Source organism: Epinephelus lanceolatus, chromosome 4 (genome assembly GCF_041903045.1).
Source record: "Epinephelus lanceolatus isolate andai-2023 chromosome 4, ASM4190304v1, whole genome shotgun sequence".
Taxonomy (NCBI): Eukaryota; Metazoa; Chordata; class Actinopteri; order Perciformes; family Serranidae; genus Epinephelus; species Epinephelus lanceolatus.
This window is the reverse complement of record NC_135737.1, coordinates 41,268,377-41,286,967: the sequence shown is the minus strand read 5'-3', so window position 1 is coordinate 41,286,967 and position 18,591 is coordinate 41,268,377. Positions and strand designations below refer to the sequence as shown.

At 43.9% G+C, this 18,591-nt stretch overlaps 2 protein-coding genes across 2 annotated transcripts; both read left to right on the top strand.

The window, feature by feature from the left end:
• Window positions 1–815: 815 nt before the first annotated feature.
• Window positions 816–10,019, top strand: LOC117259397 (kelch repeat and BTB domain-containing protein 8). Its single transcript, XM_033630712.2, has 5 exons — window positions 816–1,302; window positions 1,677–1,830; window positions 3,365–3,443; window positions 3,913–4,140; window positions 4,278–10,019. The coding sequence occupies exons 2-5, from the start codon at window positions 1,677–1,679 to the stop codon at window positions 5,773–5,775; spliced, it is 1,959 nt and encodes a 652-aa protein (XP_033486603.1). The 5' UTR covers window positions 816–1,302; the 3' UTR covers window positions 5,776–10,019.
• A 140-nt stretch (window positions 10,020–10,159) lies between these two features.
• slc5a2 (solute carrier family 5 member 2) lies at window positions 10,160–18,125 on the top strand. Its single transcript, XM_033630288.2, has 15 exons — window positions 10,160–10,578; window positions 10,754–10,825; window positions 12,230–12,334; window positions 12,444–12,503; window positions 12,628–12,732; window positions 12,820–12,925; window positions 13,676–13,756; window positions 14,402–14,631; window positions 15,155–15,290; window positions 15,484–15,591; window positions 15,706–15,856; window positions 16,118–16,286; window positions 16,378–16,593; window positions 17,537–17,666; window positions 17,741–18,125. The coding sequence occupies exons 1-15, from the start codon at window positions 10,480–10,482 to the stop codon at window positions 17,953–17,955; spliced, it is 1,983 nt and encodes a 660-aa protein (XP_033486179.1). The 5' UTR covers window positions 10,160–10,479; the 3' UTR covers window positions 17,956–18,125.
• The last annotated feature ends 466 nt before the right edge of the window (window positions 18,126–18,591 follow it).

The following is an 18,591-nucleotide window of genomic DNA, read 5'->3' as shown; positions in this document are numbered from 1 at the left end:
TGCTGCAGTGTTTACCACAAGATTTAAAATATTAGAAATAAATTATATATAAATATAAAATATATATCAGCACTGTGCTGAAGATGTAAGTGTGAAATTTAACTACAATATATATATTAATAGAATAAACAGGAATAGAATAAAAGTAAACATAAGAAATATGTACAGTTATTTGCATGATTAAGTCATATATCAAACAAATATTGCACAGTTAATACATTATTTGTCTACAGTATTATAATTACAGTACTATTTGTAAATCACCCATGATAGAAGACTAATAAAAAACATTGCTGCAGGTGTAAGACAGTCCAGAGTATTTCTGGTGTCTCTGTTATTAACAGGAAGCACTATATAAATGGACTATATAAATCTAAATATGCTCACTTTAATCCACTGCTTATTATTATCATTATTATTATTTTCTTTTTTTGCATGCCTAGTTTTTTAAGTTTTTAAATACTGAAATCTTTAATCTGACTTTTCCCCTTGACTGCTGTAACACTGGAATTTCTCAATTGTGGGATCAATAAAGGTGTATCTTATCTTGTCTTATGACGGCTGTAAAACGTCCTATGTGTCTTGAATGCAGCATGAATACGGAAGTTTATATTGGAAGTAACATTACTATAAAACGTATTTTTATTATTATTATTATTATTATTATTATTTATGTATAAGCATTTTTACACAAATGTTGTCACATAATCAAAAAAATGTGGCAAGAGATATTTTATTTAATTTATTCTTATTTTTTGTGACAGAAAACGCCTCAGCTCCAAACCGTCGTCACGAGCCAAAGGTCAACCAATCAGATGGGCGGAAGTTTAACGTTGCGGTAATCCGGTTCAGACGTGACAAGTGCGGCCGACTGAACCTGAACTCAGTCCTAAATTTCTGCCCCACAGGCTCCCAAAACTCCAGTATCCCCCACAGCAACACCACCGAGCTGCACGCGTGTGAACAATACAATGGTGGACTGATATGTGTCGCGACGAGAGGCTTTCTCACAGCGGGGGAATTGTTCCTTTGTAAGCTAGTTTGGTCCGTTAGTAGTGATGTTGTGCACGGGGCTGGATGAGCAGCGAGTAGCCTGACGCGTCTTCTCCACAGGCCGGGACGAGCCTTTCAGCCGAGCCCGGAGGACCAGGACACCCAGATGAGAGCGAGGAAAGCCTCCCGGAGCTTGTGGTAACAGCCGGGTACTCGGGTACTGCTAGCCTGCCCCAAACTGCCTCACCAATTCCTGTTGAAAGTGAGACCCAGACAGCCTTCACGGTGGAAACGAGAAGAAGAGCAAAGGTGCGTTCATGTCAGCTGGAAAATCAATATCTAACCGGTTAACTGATGCAACAACAACAGTCTGGTTTGTGTTTGTTATGTGGTGCACCCTGTATTTTATTAAGACATCTCATAACATGGAAATGTAAACATATTGCAGGGGCAAATCTATAGCACACAATGTTTACTCAACATAATCTGTATTGTGAACCTTATCTAACAAGCAACACTTCTTCCACAGCTGCTATCTGTGTCATATCTGTCATAGGCCTCTGTCTACATAGGCCTGTCTGCCACAGATAGGCCCTACATGCATAGAGATTAAAGTGTAAAAGCTTTCCTGTGCACATTTCTCTAGCTTACACATGAGTGTTTGGATATTTACTGTGCTCCAGATGAATGCTGTGCGGGGGGGCACAGTCACCTGGCGTCCCCAGCCGTGGCAGGATGGGGACGGAGGAGGAGGAGAGCCTCTGTCAGACAGCGACTCAGAGGAGGAGGACTTCCCTGATGACAGCACCACACCGTTGGGAGACTACATCACACATGGTGAGACAGAGGAAATTACGAGGCTAGAGAGGGTGTCAGTGGGAATTTGGAAACTAGCCCTTTGTCTTGGGCCTTTTTAAACAAACCAAACTCAGTCCTCTTAGGGCGCATTCACACCAGGAAAGTCCAAAAAAAAAGAAGTCCAAAATGCTGAAAAATTTCACACCTTAATTTGGTTCGGTTCACTTTCACTGCACTTTTTGAAACGGACAAAACCACCTGGACAACGTCTGGTGACACTTCTGAAGAAGACGGAAGACACCCGACGAAACATGTCAAGGTTAAAAGAAACCTTATCTTGTCTGATATAAAAGAAAAGAAAAACACTAATTCATTTGGATCAGTTCACTTTCACACTACTTTTTTACCGCCTGGACAACGTCACACAGTTACAACAGCTGCTTGTTTGGAGGCGGGATTGCCCGAAACGACCACTGACCAGGATGAAAAAAAAAAGCATGAGAAAGAAGAAAACCCCGGCTCATTGATTGGCCACAAGCAACTGTGATATATAGTCCTCTGACCATATATCAATAAGCGCTGCACCTCCTCACTACTCCACGTCTGCCCACGAGACATTTTCCAACTTTTTCTTTTTTTTTTACCTCCACTTCTCCTGGTTTGCGCTGGTTTTTTTTTTCTACCCAAAATGCACGGCACTCTACATATCTTCCTCTCTTTGGTTCACTTCCTCTCTTTGGTTCGCTGGATAGTCCGTTTGCACTTCCCACTGAAAGCAAACCGCACCAGGGTTCACTTGCAAGTGAACCGAGACCCCCAGTTTGCTCGTTTGGTCCGCACCAGAGTTCAAATGAGCGTTCACACCACTCCAAATGAACCAAACAACCTTAGGAAGTGGACCAGGGTTTGTTTAAAGTGTACCAAAGTGTACCAAAGAGCACCAGTGTGAATGTGTCCTTAAAGTGCACCAAAAAGTAGACCAACAGAAAAGGAACTCAGTTCTTTTTGTGTTCACATTGTCAGTTCATTTGAAAGAGGTCTCAGTTCTCGTTCTGGTCAGTTTCAGCTCTGATGGGGCCTCAGTCCTCTTTCTGTTCACACTATATATAAAATATATTGATATAGTTTTGATTTTACTTTGACGTGGCACACAGTGTGATTATAAAGCCCCTCGCTTTCGGATTAATTTAATATAGGAGGAGAACAGTAGTGTTTCTGTGCTGTAGACTGTCGCCATTTCATGTATTCTACTTTACACATCTGGAGACGTTCAGTATTTTCCATGGACCAAACCACTCCTCATCCTACATCCTTGCAAGTGTTAAAGGCCAACGTGGTTTTGTCTGTTTTTTCAAGTGTCCCTGTGAAATAGAAAGTGATCTACAGGGTTAAATACAATGGTAAAGAGCAAAGCGAACCTGGAGCGCTTTGTGTTCACAAGGCACAGGTGAAGTGGACCTGAAGCGAACCTTCAGAGGGGTCCTTCTGCTGCTCTGTCTTCTGCTGTTACTCATCCCTCCTTCCATTCTCCCCCTCCTCTCTGTTTCTCCTTCCTCTTTTTGCTGTGTTTCAGGACTGAAGCAGCTCCTGGATGCTCAGCAGCTGTGTGATGTCACTCTGCTTGTTGAGGGAAAGAAGTTCATGTGTCACAGGTACGATTGTTGGCGGAAATGGAAAAAACCCACTCACAAAGTTTTGTTCAAGAACTAGAAGCATTTCAGCCAGGGCTGCAGCTAATACATTTTTTTCTATCTCTAAATTCATGGATGTTTTTTTAAATCAATCAGTGTTTTGTTTTGGATAATTTTAAAAGATAGAATCAACAAATATTTGATATTTTTACTGCATCCTTCTTTTCCAATTGAGTGACGGATTGATAATAATTTCCCCATCCATTATAACATCGATTGACAATGAAGTTACAATTATACAGGCCAGCTCTGTGTAGTAGAAAGCTGTTTGCTGCCTGTGTTTGATATCAAAGAGGTGATAAATACCAAACACCTTGGTTCGACAGAGTAGACAAAAACTAAGAACTACTAAGCACTGTAAAATGTAGAAGTGTCTTCCTCTGATGGTATGAATATATCCTCCAAATAATATTCTATCTTTCATCCTCAGAGTCCTCTTAGCAGCCGTGAGCCCGTACTTTAGGGCTATGTTCACCAGCCCTCTGGTAGAGTCCCGCCTCACCGAGATCCGACTGGAGGAGGTGACGCCGTCTGTCATGGAGACTGTCATCCAGTTTGTGTACACCGGTGAGGCGGGGCTCTCTCTGGACACAGCTGAGGATCTGTTTGTGGCCGCCAACCGGCTCCAGGTCATGCCCCTTCAAGACCTGTGCTCAAGGTACATCTGCTGTAAAAAAGTGACAGATAATTAAGTTTGCAGTTTTATTCATTAGATTTTACAAATCAGATGACTATGTAATTACTTTGACATCAGGTTTTAGTTGACAGTTAGTTTCTCTCCATTTATCCCTCCAGGTTTCTATTCGAGCACCTCTCAGTGGATAACTGCCTGGGGATGTACTCTCTAGCTCGCTCTCACCATGATCAGCTGCTGCTGCGCGCCTCCCTGCGGCTCGTAGCCCAGCACTTTCCCCGGGTGGCACGGCAGAAAGACTTCCTCCTGCTTGACCACGGCACCTTAGGCAGCCTCCTGAGCTCTGACCGTCTGGGGGTGGACTCCGAAGCGGAGGTTTACGACGCAGCGCGCCGCTGGGCAGAGCACCAACCTTTGGATCGCTACGTCCACATGCCGGCGCTGCTCCACCACCTGCGGCCGGGGCTGCTGTCTCAGGAAGAGAGCCGAAGACTGTGCCAGGAGTTGGGGCCGGCTGCGGCTGGTGAGGGCCTCGGGGGGCCTCTGAGACCACGGGAGGGCATGTTTGAGAAAAAGATTGTCTGTGTGGACCTGACGCCTCGGGAAGATGAGAATTTAGCTGCAAGAGACTACACAGTGGACTGCTTTGACCCTCGGACAGGGAAGTGGGAGAAGTTAGCAGCGCTGGGTTCTCTGGTCAGTCCCGGCTGTACGGCTGTAGGAGACCGGCTGTTTGTAGCGGGTGGGATCTTGCGGACAGGTTCTGTGTCTGCAGCTGTGCATGAATATGATGCAGTGTTAGACCGCTGGGTAGAGCGGCCTTCTATGGTCCAGCCACGGGCTATGCTCGGCCTTCTGGGCTGTGGAGAGTCACTCTTTGCCCTGGGTGGTAGTAACCGCTCAGCTCTGCTGGACTCCAGTGAGACCCTGGAGCTGACTACACTTCAGTGGACTGCGGGACCTCGGTTACCGCTCCCTCTGCGCGCCTTCGCCTGCGCAGCGTTACGTGGACGGCTTTACCTTCTGGGTGGAACCACACTTGAACAGAACCGGGCTGTGGTTCACTCGGGGGTGCTTATTTATCACACCCTTACAGACTGCTGGACCCGTGTGGCTCTGGACTCCGGCGCCACTTGTCTCGCCGGAGGAGTAGCAGTGCGAGGAGGAGTCTGTGCCATCGGGGGATACATGAGGGATACCACCAAGTTCCTGGATGGAAACTACACCAATCTGGAGACTTTAGACGCCACTGGGCGTGTGCTGTTTTTCAGAGAGGGCAGGGGGTCTGGAGTAGAGAGGGAGGTGACTGGGGGAGGGGTGATGGTCACCGCGGAGCAGCGGGGTGGTGCAGGTGGAGGAAGCGACCGAGCCCCAAGCCCTGTGGTATTTCCTGGGCTGCCGCGGCGGATCGCAGCGGGGGGTGTGGCGAGGTGGAAACGCAGGATTTATGTGCTGGGTGGGGAAAATGGCTCACGGTTCTATGACAGTGTGTACTGTTGGAAGCCTGGCTGGCGCAGCTGGGTCCAGAGACGGGAGAAACTTCCTGGAGACACTGGAGGGGTGAGCCAGTTTGGGTGTACCACTTTAAAGTTCCCGAAGAAACACATCCTGTCCAGACTGAGACTAGCCAAAGAAAACTGCAAGAAGGCTGCTGACTAGCTCAATTAGGGACCAGTACGACTGAAGTGGAGGCAGCCGTTAATGTGACCCAGAGATGAGCTCCAGGCTGAGTTTGAATTAGCTCCCCTTGACCTCATGAAATATTGGTGTTAAGATGAAGTCACAAGGAAGAGACCATTTTATACAATCTGAGTGCAGCCACAGAGTAGACCTACAACAGACCGGATGCAGACAGATCTCATGAAATGTAGTATGGATAATAAATGTACAGGCAGGAATCATGTGGAGCCAGAAACTGATTAGAAGTCAGGCAACAAGCACCTGAATGTAACCTAATCCACTATTTGTCAGAACAGCAGTCCTTTGAGAGACAAAGAAGGGCCTTTTCATTTTCTTAAAGTGTAAAATTACTTTCAGCTTTTTGCTGGCGCCATTTTTAAAGCTGTTTGGATACCGTTTCAATGCTGTGAATTTTTCAGCAGTGTTTAGTTTAGACACAAGGACGCCAGCACATAACACTGATCATGCTATGTTCCACTTTGTTTGCATCTTGTTTCTTCTCTAGCGTGGGCCTGCAGAGCTCTTTGAAACTGCAGTTCAGGGTTATACAAATAACCATGACTGGAAACATATCATAGGAAACACACATTTTTCATCAACCTTCTTGCACGTTGACAGTTTTTACTCATACCATCGGTTCCTTGTTTTTAATCGACTGACAAAATGGAAACTAAAGATGTGTTTTGGCACATTTATGACCAAACACAGCAGCAGCACAGTTTGTGAATTACAAGTCTGCGTTTTAAAATGAACTGAAAGTTTAATTATTAACTCATAAACCAGTGAAGAGGCGAATGCCTGTTCTGTTTTTGACTCATGTCTTGAAAAAGAAGAAGACATGCTTTATTGATCCCAGAGGGGAAAATCTTTTTTTTTCCACGGTGTTGTTATTTTTACACATTACCACACTGGCCCAAAATACACACACACATGCACAAACAAGCCCTTTATTGATCTCCCATCTCAGTGTAGGACATCAGTCACATCCTCAGAACTGTAGACACCCTATGCTGGTTTGTACAGCACATCAATAGCTCATTTGTTGAGTTTAATCTCTCACAACATCAGACCCACATCTTCCATCTCAAAACACTGTCCAGTGTTGAACTCCTGCAAAGCTCTGTTTACTGGTGTCTTCACGCAGGCAGTCAGATCCCTCCAACTGATCCCAAATATGGCAGCCTGTGTGTTAAACACAGCAGATAGTTGGTGCTTCTCAAAGTGAAGGAAGGATCCTTAAATGGCTGCATTTAAAGGAGGCTATATTATGAAATCCTGCAGAGGGACTGCTCCAGTGTGAAGGGTCCTTCAAATTCTACCGAGGATCAAGTCCTTCCTTCAGAGAATTTTCAAGGATTCATGTGTGTATCCTCAGCAGGGATGAAGTATCCACAATTGCTTGTGCACAATTTACTGAAATGAAGCAGCGCCTTTTCAGTGATGCACACCTGGGCGCTCCCTAGCCTGTTCCAATGTGTGTTCACCAAATGCTAGGAAGGAGACTTGCCTAGCCTCTGTAGGACCTGACTTGGAAGGATCTGTCCTACCAAGGAAGCACCTTGACTTTTAGAAGCACCCAGTGTCTCTTCACTAAGTAGGAACTAGGGGTATGGGGAAAAAATGACACAGCATAGTAATGCAATATTTTTGTGAGGCAATATCATATCATTACATGGCACACAACTGAGCATGGTTTAAACACCACAGCCTACCTGAGTATTGTTGCTGACCGTGTCCATCCCTTTATGACCACAGTGTACCCATCTTCTGATGGCCACTTCCAGCAGGATAACGCACCATGTCACAAAGCTCAAATCATCTCAAACTGGTTTCTTGAACATGACAATGAGTTCACTGTACTCCAATGGCCTCCACAGTCACCAGATCTCAGTCCAATAGAGCACCTTTGGGATGTGGTGGAACGGGAGATTAACATCGTGGATGTGCAGCCGACAAATTTGCAGCAACTGTGTGATGTCATCATGTCAATATGGACCCAAATCTCTGAGGAATGTTTCCAGTATCTTGTCAAATCTCTGCCACGAAGAATTGAGGCAGTCCTGAAAGCAAAAGGGGTCCAACCTGGTACTATCAAGGTGTACCTAATAAAGTAGCTGATGAGTGTAGTTTGCAGTTGATAAAAGGTAATGAATCACCATTTATTGCACACTATTTTATTGCAATACGCAGTATATAACAACACATTTGAAATTGCAGTAATATCATATCGGCCTCTGGTGATTCTCAACTCCCAGCAGAAACCGTGCTCGTGTTCAGTGTTTTTAATTGCTCTCATAAAGGTCCTGCCTCAAACAAGTGGAACATAGCAGTGGGTTAAATGTGCAGAATGGGCTGGACAGTGTGCAAAAAAAAAAAAAAGAATTGGAGATTAATATATACAGCAATGTGTGGTTTAAAGAAATGTTGGTAGATGTTCATGAGCTTCAGCTGCAAAGAAAACTTGAGCTGTCCTTTTCAGCGAGCATGATATGATTACAGTGACAGAAGGTAAATGTGTAAGGGTGTCCCACAGCATTCTTGTGTCTAGACTATCGCACCTTTCCAAAACCTTCAAGCCAGGTGAAAAGTCATTTTTACTTGATTCAGCAACCGTGTCAAAATGTCATTTTTGTTTCAACTGCTCCAGCCACAGGACTCGTGAGTGTGTTTGGCATGGAGGCTTTGGATTTCCTGAACACATTAGCACTGCATCTAATTTATTGAAATGTATTTCAAAAGATTTTTGTTGTTGTTTTGAGACTTTTTGCTCTGACTGCAGAGCCAAGGCATCCTGCAGGATGGCACTATGAGTTTAGTCAGACCTGTCAAACAGGAGCAGGCGTGTTGTGGGAATGTGAAAATGACTGAGGGTTTTTAAAAAACCGAATTCCTGAATTTTGATTTTCATGAAATGTCAGAAAGTTTGCCTACAAATGTAAGCACACTGTTTTGCTGTAAGCCGCTGTGTTTTATTTTATCCTTTTTTCTTTTATTTTCCTCTCTTATTTATTCACATTGATCGATTTAGATTCTTCTGCAGGAGGTATGTGTGTAGGAAAAACACTGCGAGCTGTGTCTGAACATGGCAGAAATCTATTAGTGTTGACGTCAGATTGCAACTAGCAACAGGGCCAGAAAGTATATGGATAAATCTTGGTGCTGGGACATTCCCACCTCTAGGTTTCGAATGCTAAAGGATGCAGGAGGAGCAGGGATATTAGTTTTGGAACTACTGGGGGCCAGAAATTAGTTTTCAGACGTAACTTTAGGTTGGCTAACATTGATTAATAGGACTGTGACTACATATAGGATTTGTGTCTAATGGCAAAATAGGATTTCTTTTTCAAGTCTTAGAACTGGGATAAGACAAAGTATGACTCTGTGCAGGACTCAAAGTGGATTCATTTAAGTTTACTGAAGCAGCAAATCAATGGCAGCCTGAAACGTAACAACTAGAACTAGTTAAAAGTACGAATTTGGTGAGAAAAGGAGAAGCTTTCTCACATAATTTTATTGTAAAACCAGACCGTTGAGGCCAAAGTCATGTGTCTCCCCTACAAATAAGACTCAAATCAGACTGTGGTTAGATTTGTCTCATAACTCCGCTCCTCACTGGGTTATACTGGATCAGAAATACATTTCTCAATTCACCCTCCCATGTAGAGCTTTCCAGAATGTTACAACGACTCCCTCAAGAACAGAGTAGTGGAGTTTCATCAGTTCCCAGCTAACAGCAGATATTGAACAGCACAGTCAAGTTATTTCTAGCAAAGTGTGACACAGCTTGAATATAACATTGTGATAATGTTCATTACAATAGTCGGTTCACTAGTCATACACACAACAGATTATTTTTAGTTGAGTTGGTTGAGAGACGTGAGTTTCAGTTTGTGTTTTTAGAAGAAAAAAAATCATTGTCACATTGTATTTTTTTATTTCCGAAATCATGCTCTGAAATGTCACCTCGAAACATCAAATGATTTCCTTTCTCTCCGTGTGCTTACAGCTTGTACATGTGAAAGGTGATTGTGTGCATGTTTTCTATGCTGAAGCGTAAATCTGTTCAACACAGGCTCTTTGCACACATCCGCACCCACACGCTGTGTGTCCATTCAGAGAAGTGAAGCTGCCCTCATTTGTACAATCTGATTTGTTAACTCAAAGGCAAATGGATGTTTTGATGAAAGCAGTGCTGTCAAACGATTAAAGGACTGTTTGCTTAAGAGTTTTATTCCACTTTTTTTTTACAACAGGAACTTTTGATGAAGATCAACATTTGTACTGTGGGGCACATACAGAAGATGTTGGGGCATAAAAGAGGCCGACGATAGATACAAGTCTTCATTTCTGCATGTAAAGTGTTAAAACCCAGTGGAACTACATGACTGAAACCCTGTTTTTCATGGTTTGGTGTTAATAATTACTCTAATTAATAAACTGCTGACACTGCCCATTGTCACATGGCCAAAGTTCTCACTTGGACTGACCACTACAAATCTACTGCCGATGCATTGCTCCTCTACAGATACAGTATTGATTTTCTTTTAGTGATTTTGTCATATTGGTGTCAGTGGTAAAGAGTTTTGCAAATGAAGGTGATTTTTTTTTTAGCCTTTATTAAAAGTCACGCTGCAGTATAGGAACCTAAAGCATCAGGCTGAACAAAGTTTTATAAGTGGAGCAATGGAGAATCCCTCGTCAGACAAAGTGATCATCAACAACCCAGCAGACATCACCGTCATTGTTGGATATTTCGTCATGGTTATCAGTGTCGGCATTTGGGTGAGTGTACCTGTGTTAGTCTGAAACAATCTAATTATCAAGACATTATAGTGGCTCAATAAAATAATGTGTATAATGTGTATCACCACAAAATATGTACATCACATGTATAAGGAGACACAAGTAGCACTGCATTTGGTTTGTGAGGATAACAGAACTGTCCTGTCTGTTTTAGGCCATGTTTCGGACCAGTCGTGGGACAGTCGGAGGATATTTTCTGGCAGGGCGCACCATGACCTGGTGGCCGGTGAGTTCAGTGGAGAGCTGATAAATAGCCCAATATTAGCTGATTAGTACATATGTTGGTGTAAGGTAGTTACTTGTAATGTGCCTAAACTATTCATTCATTTTCGGTAACCACTTATCCTGTTAGGGGTCACGGGGGCAGGAGCTTATCCCAGCTGACATTGGGCACCTTGGCCGGGGTGGGGGGGTTCAAACCCTGGGGTGGGGAACCCTTCTGTGCAGAGTTAGCATGTTCTCCGGGTACTCTGGCTTCCTCCCACCACCCAAAGACTTGACTGTGATAGTCTCATGACCTGTCCAGGGGTACAGACTATCACAGAGCTGACGCATAGAGACAGACAACCACTCACATTCACACTTATGGGCAATTTAGAGTCACCAGTTAACCTGCATGTCTTTGGATGGTGGGAGGAAGCTGGAGTATCTGGAGAACATGCAAACTCCCCAGGGTTCGAAACAGGAACAGGAACAGGAATCCTCTTGCTGTGAGGCGACAATGGCAACCACCGCAACGCCACGCTGCCTATCCGCCTAAAATAGCTACTGTATAATCTTATCGTCACATGATCAAATAGAGACTTTACATTTACAGCACCGGCATACATATCCACCCGGAAATCATTAATGCATCTATGTATAGGACAAAAATACCTAAGAAAATAAGGGATTATTTTTTAACTGAATATTTTTCTACCTTATTTATAGTTTATGTAGAGTAAGCATATATTTTATAACATATTTTGTTATAGATTGCTACTGGCAACTGTACAAAAATATATACATTTCTATGGCGCTCTAAATTACTCACAAGCCCGTGTTCTGCCTAACATATAGCTGGGGGGCCCACTCTCTCTCTATGGGCCCCCTCACCCCATGGGCCCCAGTGCAACTGCCCTGCCTGCACTGTCTGTATTTACGCCCCTGGACAATAATAAGACGATGTGGAGAAAAAACACCACATATGCCTGAGGTCATTCAGAAACCTTATTATCATTTCATAGTTTGTCCACCAGAGGGCACATGTCTATTTCTACACTGTAAAATGTCCTTCTCAGTGCATATATTTAAAAAAAATAAATTAAAGGAAATGTATGGATTAGGTGTATTTTAAAGTTCTTCATGTCTTCGTATAGAAGGAAGGAAGTCAAGGTAAAGTTTGTCCAACAACTCAAATACTTTTGGATCTTAATGAGCAACAAACTATTGTGGTTCCTTTCAGAAAAATGGCGATGTATGGCTTGAATTTTAATCTCTTGTAAAGATTTTGTTGGCTCAATATACTTCACTATGATCTCATGTTTGTTTTGTACATTCCTGCTCATAGTCTTCATGCTGTATGATGTTGCTCTTTAATTTGTTTGGTTTTGATTTGCTTTCTTCAGTGATTTTCTGTGTTCTCTCTCAGGTTGGTGCGTCTCTGTTTGCCAGCAACATTGGTAGTGGTCACTTTGTGGGCTTGGCGGGCACTGGGGCAGCCAGTGGCATCGCTGTGGGAGGCTTTGAGTGGAATGTAAGTCACATTATATACTCACAGTTTGTACAACTCTGTAGTTTAACTCCCAGAATTGTGTGGTGTAACATGTCATATGTTACTGTGTGTCGTGTATCTACTGGGTCAGGCTCTGTTCATTGTGCTGCTGCTGGGCTGGTTGTTTGTACCTGTCTACCTCACAGCTGGGGTAAGTAGTTCAGGCGGTATTATCATTTCAGCACACATCCACTGTGAGAGTCTACATGTTAACAAGTGTCCACTGATGAGATGACTCCTCTTATTTCCTATATTGTGTGAAATTTCACTGTTAGGTGATCACCATGCCCCAGTACCTAAAGAAAAGGTTCGGAGGGACCAGGATCAGCCTCTACCTCTCCGTCATTTCTCTGTTCCTCTACATTTTCACCAAGATCTCAGTGAGTCATCCTGTCTGAGAACACACAACATACAGTGTGTGTTTCTGTCTTCATTCCTTCAATCCCTGTCTCTCTGTGTCTCTCCAGGTCGATATGTTTTCAGGGGCTGTGTTTATCCAGCAGGCATTAGGGTGGAACATCTACGTGGCCGTCATCACCCTCCTGCTAATAACAGCCTTGTACACTGTTACAGGTATGTCTGTCCTGAAAGTGGTCCGAGGATCCGTTCATCCATAATGAGGATAGTGCTAATTGGATCAAGTAAACTGATTTCTTTTCCGGCTTATTAAAGGACAATGGCTGTGACCAAAATCACTCACTGCTCACTGTATGGTCCACTATTTAGTGAGTTCGCCATTTTGTAGTGCTGTTTGAATGTGTAGTGGAAATTATTACACCCTACATAGTGGGCTCAAAGTGCCCCACAATACATTGTGAAAAGTAGTGTACAACCAGTGGTCACTTACCAAGCAATATATCCATATGGGATGATTCCTTGCTCAAGGGCACCTCGGCAGTGCCCAGGAGGTGAGCTGGTACCTCTCCAGCTACCAGTCCACGCTCCATATTTGGTACAGATGGGGACTTGAGCTCGTGACCCTCCGGTTCCCAACCCAAGTCCTTATGGACTGCGCTACTGCCGCTCATTTGTACCTTCCCATTTGTAGGAAAGGGACTGTTACCTATTTGTTGCATTATGGGAAATGCAGGAATGCAGTGTTTTTGGAGCTTGACCCCTATTAAGGCCAAAAAATTAGGATATATAGCCACCTACTGCTCCAGTGTCAGCCATTCTGTTTTAAACATATCCCATGCAAGTCCCCAACTTTATGGAAGTGCCATAAAAATATTTAAATTTGCAATATTTCTCTTAGTGTATGTATTTTAAAGGTGTGTGTGTGTGTGTGTGTGTGTGTGTGTGTGTGTGTGTGTGTGTTAACAGGTGGCCTGGCTGCACTGATGTACACTGACACCGTTCAGACTATTGTCATCATCGCTGGGGCCTTCGTCCTCACCGGCTTCTGTAAGTACAAGCCGCACAGCGTCGTTTAATCTTATTTCCACTCACTCTACACACAGTTCATCGTTTTTGGCATCTGTCAGTCCCTCCAGGCCTGTGGCTGTGTCCTGCCCTGGCAATTTCACAACAGGAAAGAGATTAACCAGGGTCAGTAATCATTCATTTCACTACAGCGGTGTACAGTATGCTGACGCTGCAGAGCCACAATACTCTCCACCTTCAGCAGACACAACAACAATGACAACCACCTCCTGCAACCTTATTGATTTTTCCATACAGGGTCAATATATATCAGTCTAATCCTGGTGTAGATTACCGACAAAGTCAAGGGAGGTGGTAGGCAAGATAAGCATGGGTGAGAAAGCCGTGGAGGGGGAAGAAAGCAGCCACCTCCTTTTGTGAATTGGTGATGCGTTGAGACAAAAGTGCTGACTCAGCAGCTGACTCATATCTTCAGTTAGGAAACTATCAAGAGAGTTCTGGACTATGGAGCTGAGTAGAAAGAATGCAATATACAGTGTGCTTACATATATATTTTTTACATACAACAGTCTTGTTTTATACTGAATACTGTAGAAACAGGAATATATTTATACCATAGCATGCTGCTATCTGAATTTGTCTAACACTTCTCATTTTCACCTTCAGCTTTTGCTGAAGTTGGGGGCTACAGCGCTCTGCTGGCCAAATACAGCTCTGCTATACCAAGTAACTTCTCCTCCACGGATCCCCAGCGCTACAACATCTCCCCCCAGTGCTACACCCCCAGACAGGACGCCTTCAGCCTGCTGAGGGACCCAACCACAGGGGACCTGCCCTGGCCTGGAGTGCTGTTTGGGATTGCTATAGTGGGAGGATGGTACTGGTGCACAGACCAGGTGAATGTCCCACTCAGTTGTCAGCTGAAAAGCTTTGGTTTAGTTTCTTAATCTTAAGGGGGAATTTAAGGATAAGGGCATAAAATGACTTCTTATCTGTTTAAAATTTGAGTGCAGGTCAGAATCTGACTTTTAAACTGCTTTTACCTTACCATATTAAAGTTATTATGCCATAGAAATGTATATTTTTTGGGGAAAAATTTGCATGTAAAAATCAAGTTGCAGTGAGATAACCTTAGCTACTGCTAATTTACTCCCTTTATCCAAATAATATGCAGTTAGGTATACAGGAATGTTATTTCATTGGCTGCTGACAGGTTGTCTTCTTTATTATACGTTTACTTTACTTGCATTTGACTCTTATCAAGATCCCAGCTTCTCCTCATTCAGAAAATGATGGAATCTATGAACACTATAAACTTTGACTAGATTTCCTGCTCTGCGCTTTAGAAATACTAGTTACGGGATTAGTCTTTGTCTTCTCTGAGCAGAAAATAATCTCTCCTGTCTTGTATCTCTGTAGGTGATAGTCCAGCGGTGCCTCGCAGCTCGTAGTCTAACCCATGTGAAAGCCGGTTGCATCATGTGCGGCTACCTCAAACTGCTGCCAATGTTCCTCATGGTGTTCCCCGGCATGATCAGCAGGGTCCTCTACCCAGGTCTGTGCTTAAATGTGTCCTTTCAAATCCCATTTAAGAAACATCTTGGTTTACAACAGAACAGCTATCACACTGGCAAGTGTTTGTAGAGGTGTGTTGACTCGACGTAAATGTATAAAGCCCATGGTTGTATTTTTGTTTAGCAAATGTCTGACAAGGGCAAATGTATGAATGTGTTTCCATCCACCTGCAGATGAAGTTGGCTGTGTTGTCCCTGAGGTGTGTAAGAGTGTGTGTGGGACTGAGGTGGGCTGCTCCAACATTGCTTATCCTAAACTGGTGGTGACAGTCATGCCGAATGGTAAGAACACATAACTATGACTACCTTTAATAGAGACGAAGAGGAGAAGTTTTACCTTCCATCCATCAACCCGCCCACTCACTTCTCCCCGTCACCTGCCACCTCTCTGTGCAGGTTTGCGAGGTCTGATGCTGGCTGTGATGCTGGCTGCTCTCATGTCCTCTCTGGCCTCCATCTTTAATAGCAGCAGCACTCTGTTCACCATGGACATCTGGACCCGCATCAGACCGCAGGCCGCCGAGCGTGAGCTCCTTATTGTGGGCAGGTAAATGGACGGTGATATAGTAAACAAATGTTACCTTATATGTAATGTGTCGCCAATGAAATGCCATTAAGATAAGTAGATAGGATACACGTGCTAACTGGAATTAATACCACAACTTTAAAAGTATATAACGACTTCTGTTAAAAAGTTGATTCAAGGCTATTCAAGGCTATTCCTGAATGTATGACACTGTGAAGTAATATTGATAGTTCTGGATGCATTACCAGCCTCTCGGTATCTTTCTTTGTTTTTCCTCTTCAGAGTCTGGGTTCTGTTCATTGTAGCCATCAGTATCTGTTGGATCCCAGTTGTGCGGGCGGCTCAGAGCGGCCAGCTGTTTGATTACATCCAGTCAGTCTCAAGCTATCTGGCACCACCCATTGCCTCAGTCTTCCTCCTGGCTGTGTTTGTTAAGAGGGTCAATGAAAAGGTGAGATGGTGACATATTAAATCATATAACCTGTGATGAAACACCTGGTGGGATCAAACCTTAAGAATATTTGATTTTCCTTCACCTGCAGGGTGCATTCTGGGGCTTGATAGGCGGCCTGGTGATGGGTTTGTGCCGGATGTTGCCTGAGTTCTGGTTTGGCTCTGGCAGCTGTATTTTCCCCTCCAACTGCCCTTTCTTGGTGTGTGGGATCCACTACCTCCACTTTGCAATCATACTCTTCTTCTGTACTTCAGTGCTGGTGCTGATGGTCAGCTACTGCACCCAGCCCATAGACGATCAACATGTGAGTTATTTATTTACTTAACACACAGATGCACTGATGCAGTTAGACCCCATATATCCGCAGGGCAAAATGTCATTCATTAAAGGGATAATGCACCCAAAAATGAAAATTCACCCATTATCTACTCACCCATATGCCGATGGAGGCTCAGGTGAAGTTTTAGAGTTCTCACAACACTTGCGGAGATCCAAGGGGAGAGGGGGTAGCAACACAACTCCACCTAATGGAGGCTGACGGCGCCCCAGATTCAAACGTCCAAAAACACATAATTGAAACCACAAAATATCTCCATACTGCTCATCCATAGTGATCCAAGTGTCCTGAAGCCCTGACATAAAAAGTTGTTTGGAAAAACGTAATTTGAACTCTGTTTTTAGCCTCATTGTAGCCTGTAGCTCTAACTGCCTCTCTGTGCACTGTGTTCACGAACACACATGAACGCGGTGCCCACGTCTCATGGTCTCGCGCAAGTGCACACATGTGAGCGCGGTGCACAGAGAGGCAGTTAGAGCTGCAGGCTACAATGAGGCTAAAAACAGTTTAAATGACGTTTTTCCAAACAACTTTTTATGTCAGGGCTTCAGGACACTTGGATCACTACGGACGAGCAGTATGGAGATATTTTGTGGTTTCAATTATGTGTTTTTGGACGTTTGAATCTGGGGCACCGTCAGCCTCCATTAGGTGGAGTTGTGTTGCTACCCCCTCTCCCCTTGGATCTCCGCAAGTGATGTGAGGACTCTAAAACTTCACCTGAGCCTCCCTCGGCATATGGGTGAGTAGATAATTGGTGAATTTTCATTTTTGGCTGCACTTTACCTTTAAGGGTCCATGACATGAAATCATTTTGGGAACCCTAGTCTGCAACTGGATGAAGCAAAACTTGACTGCATTTGAGAGAAAAAAATTGTTTCTCCGTCTTATAAGATTGTTTTGCTTCCAGCTGCATCGTCTGGTGTACAGCCTGCGTCGTTCCAAAGAGGATAGGAAGGATTTGGATTGGGAGCAAGAGGAGAAAGGGAGAAGAGCCCGAAGAGAGGCTGAGGAGAGGATGAGGGAGAACAGTGCTGCAGGTAAGAAAGAAAGGATCACAGTCACAAAGACAGGTAAATAGCGGAGAAAGTAGTAACTCCTCTCTCCCTCGTAGTGGCTGAAGAGGAGGAAAAGTCTGGTATCTGTCACCTGGTCGGTCGGTTCTGTGGCAGCGGAGGTGGCGGCTCTCAGGCCCAGGAGCAAGATACACCTGAGGCATCAGAGAAGCTGCCTGACATCAGTGAGGACCCAGTGTGGAAGTACACGGTGGATGCTAACGCTCTCATTATGATGGCTGTAGCAGTTTTCATGTGGGGTTACTATGCTTAGAAGTCCTATTAATTGAAAAAGGATGTGAGTTGGTATCTAAAATATGATTAAGGTTAATAAAGGTTGATAAATACAGCAGTGTTGCCACCTGTTGGCAACTACGTGTCACTGCACTGCAAATCAGAGATGTCAAAATGAATACGTTTAAAATAAACAGTCATGCAACCCCACTACCAAAAGTCTGTCTTCTCTGTAGGGCACAGCAGGTTGTGAACCTTCGCTGCATTTCTCCAGTTTTAAAGAGTGTGTGTAATGCAGTCTAAAAATGTTTGATCAGGTTAGGGTGCCATTACTGTATACTGTTACATGTTGATTCAATCACAGGTCAATCTGCGCCTGCTTCCTGCATTCAAATAAAAGGTGTGAGAAGTCGAAAGTTTAATTTGGAAGCCAGGTAAAATTGTAATCCAATAAAGCCTCAAGTAGCTTCAAAGTTTTTTCCACTTCCTTCTCAAACTTTTGCTCAAGAGGACAATGAAAAAGATGAACTCACATAGAGAACAAATACACAGAAGTTCATATTGAAGGCTTGAAAGCTGTTGTTTTTGGCCATTTGTCACACTACGATCAGCTTTGATAAGATGTGATAAGCATTGTTTCTGTCTTCGTAAAAGAGAAATGATTTAATCAATCACT

Coding starts and splice junctions, on each gene's coding strand:
- LOC117259397 (XM_033630712.2), top strand. CDS start 1,677: ATGAATGCTGTGCGGGGGGGCACAGTCACCTGGCGTCCCCAGCCGTGG. Junction 1,831..3,364: donor GGGAGACTACATCACACATG/GTGAGACAGAGG, acceptor GCTGTGTTTCAG/GACTGAAGCAGCTCCTGGAT. Junction 3,444..3,912: donor AAGAAGTTCATGTGTCACAG/GTACGATTGTTG, acceptor TTTCATCCTCAG/AGTCCTCTTAGCAGCCGTGA.
- slc5a2 (XM_033630288.2), top strand. CDS start 10,480: ATGGAGAATCCCTCGTCAGACAAAGTGATCATCAACAACCCAGCAGAC. Junction 10,826..12,229: donor GCACCATGACCTGGTGGCCG/GTGAGTTCAGTG, acceptor GTTCTCTCTCAG/GTTGGTGCGTCTCTGTTTGC. Junction 12,926..13,675: donor AGCCTTGTACACTGTTACAG/GTATGTCTGTCC, acceptor GTGTGTTAACAG/GTGGCCTGGCTGCACTGATG.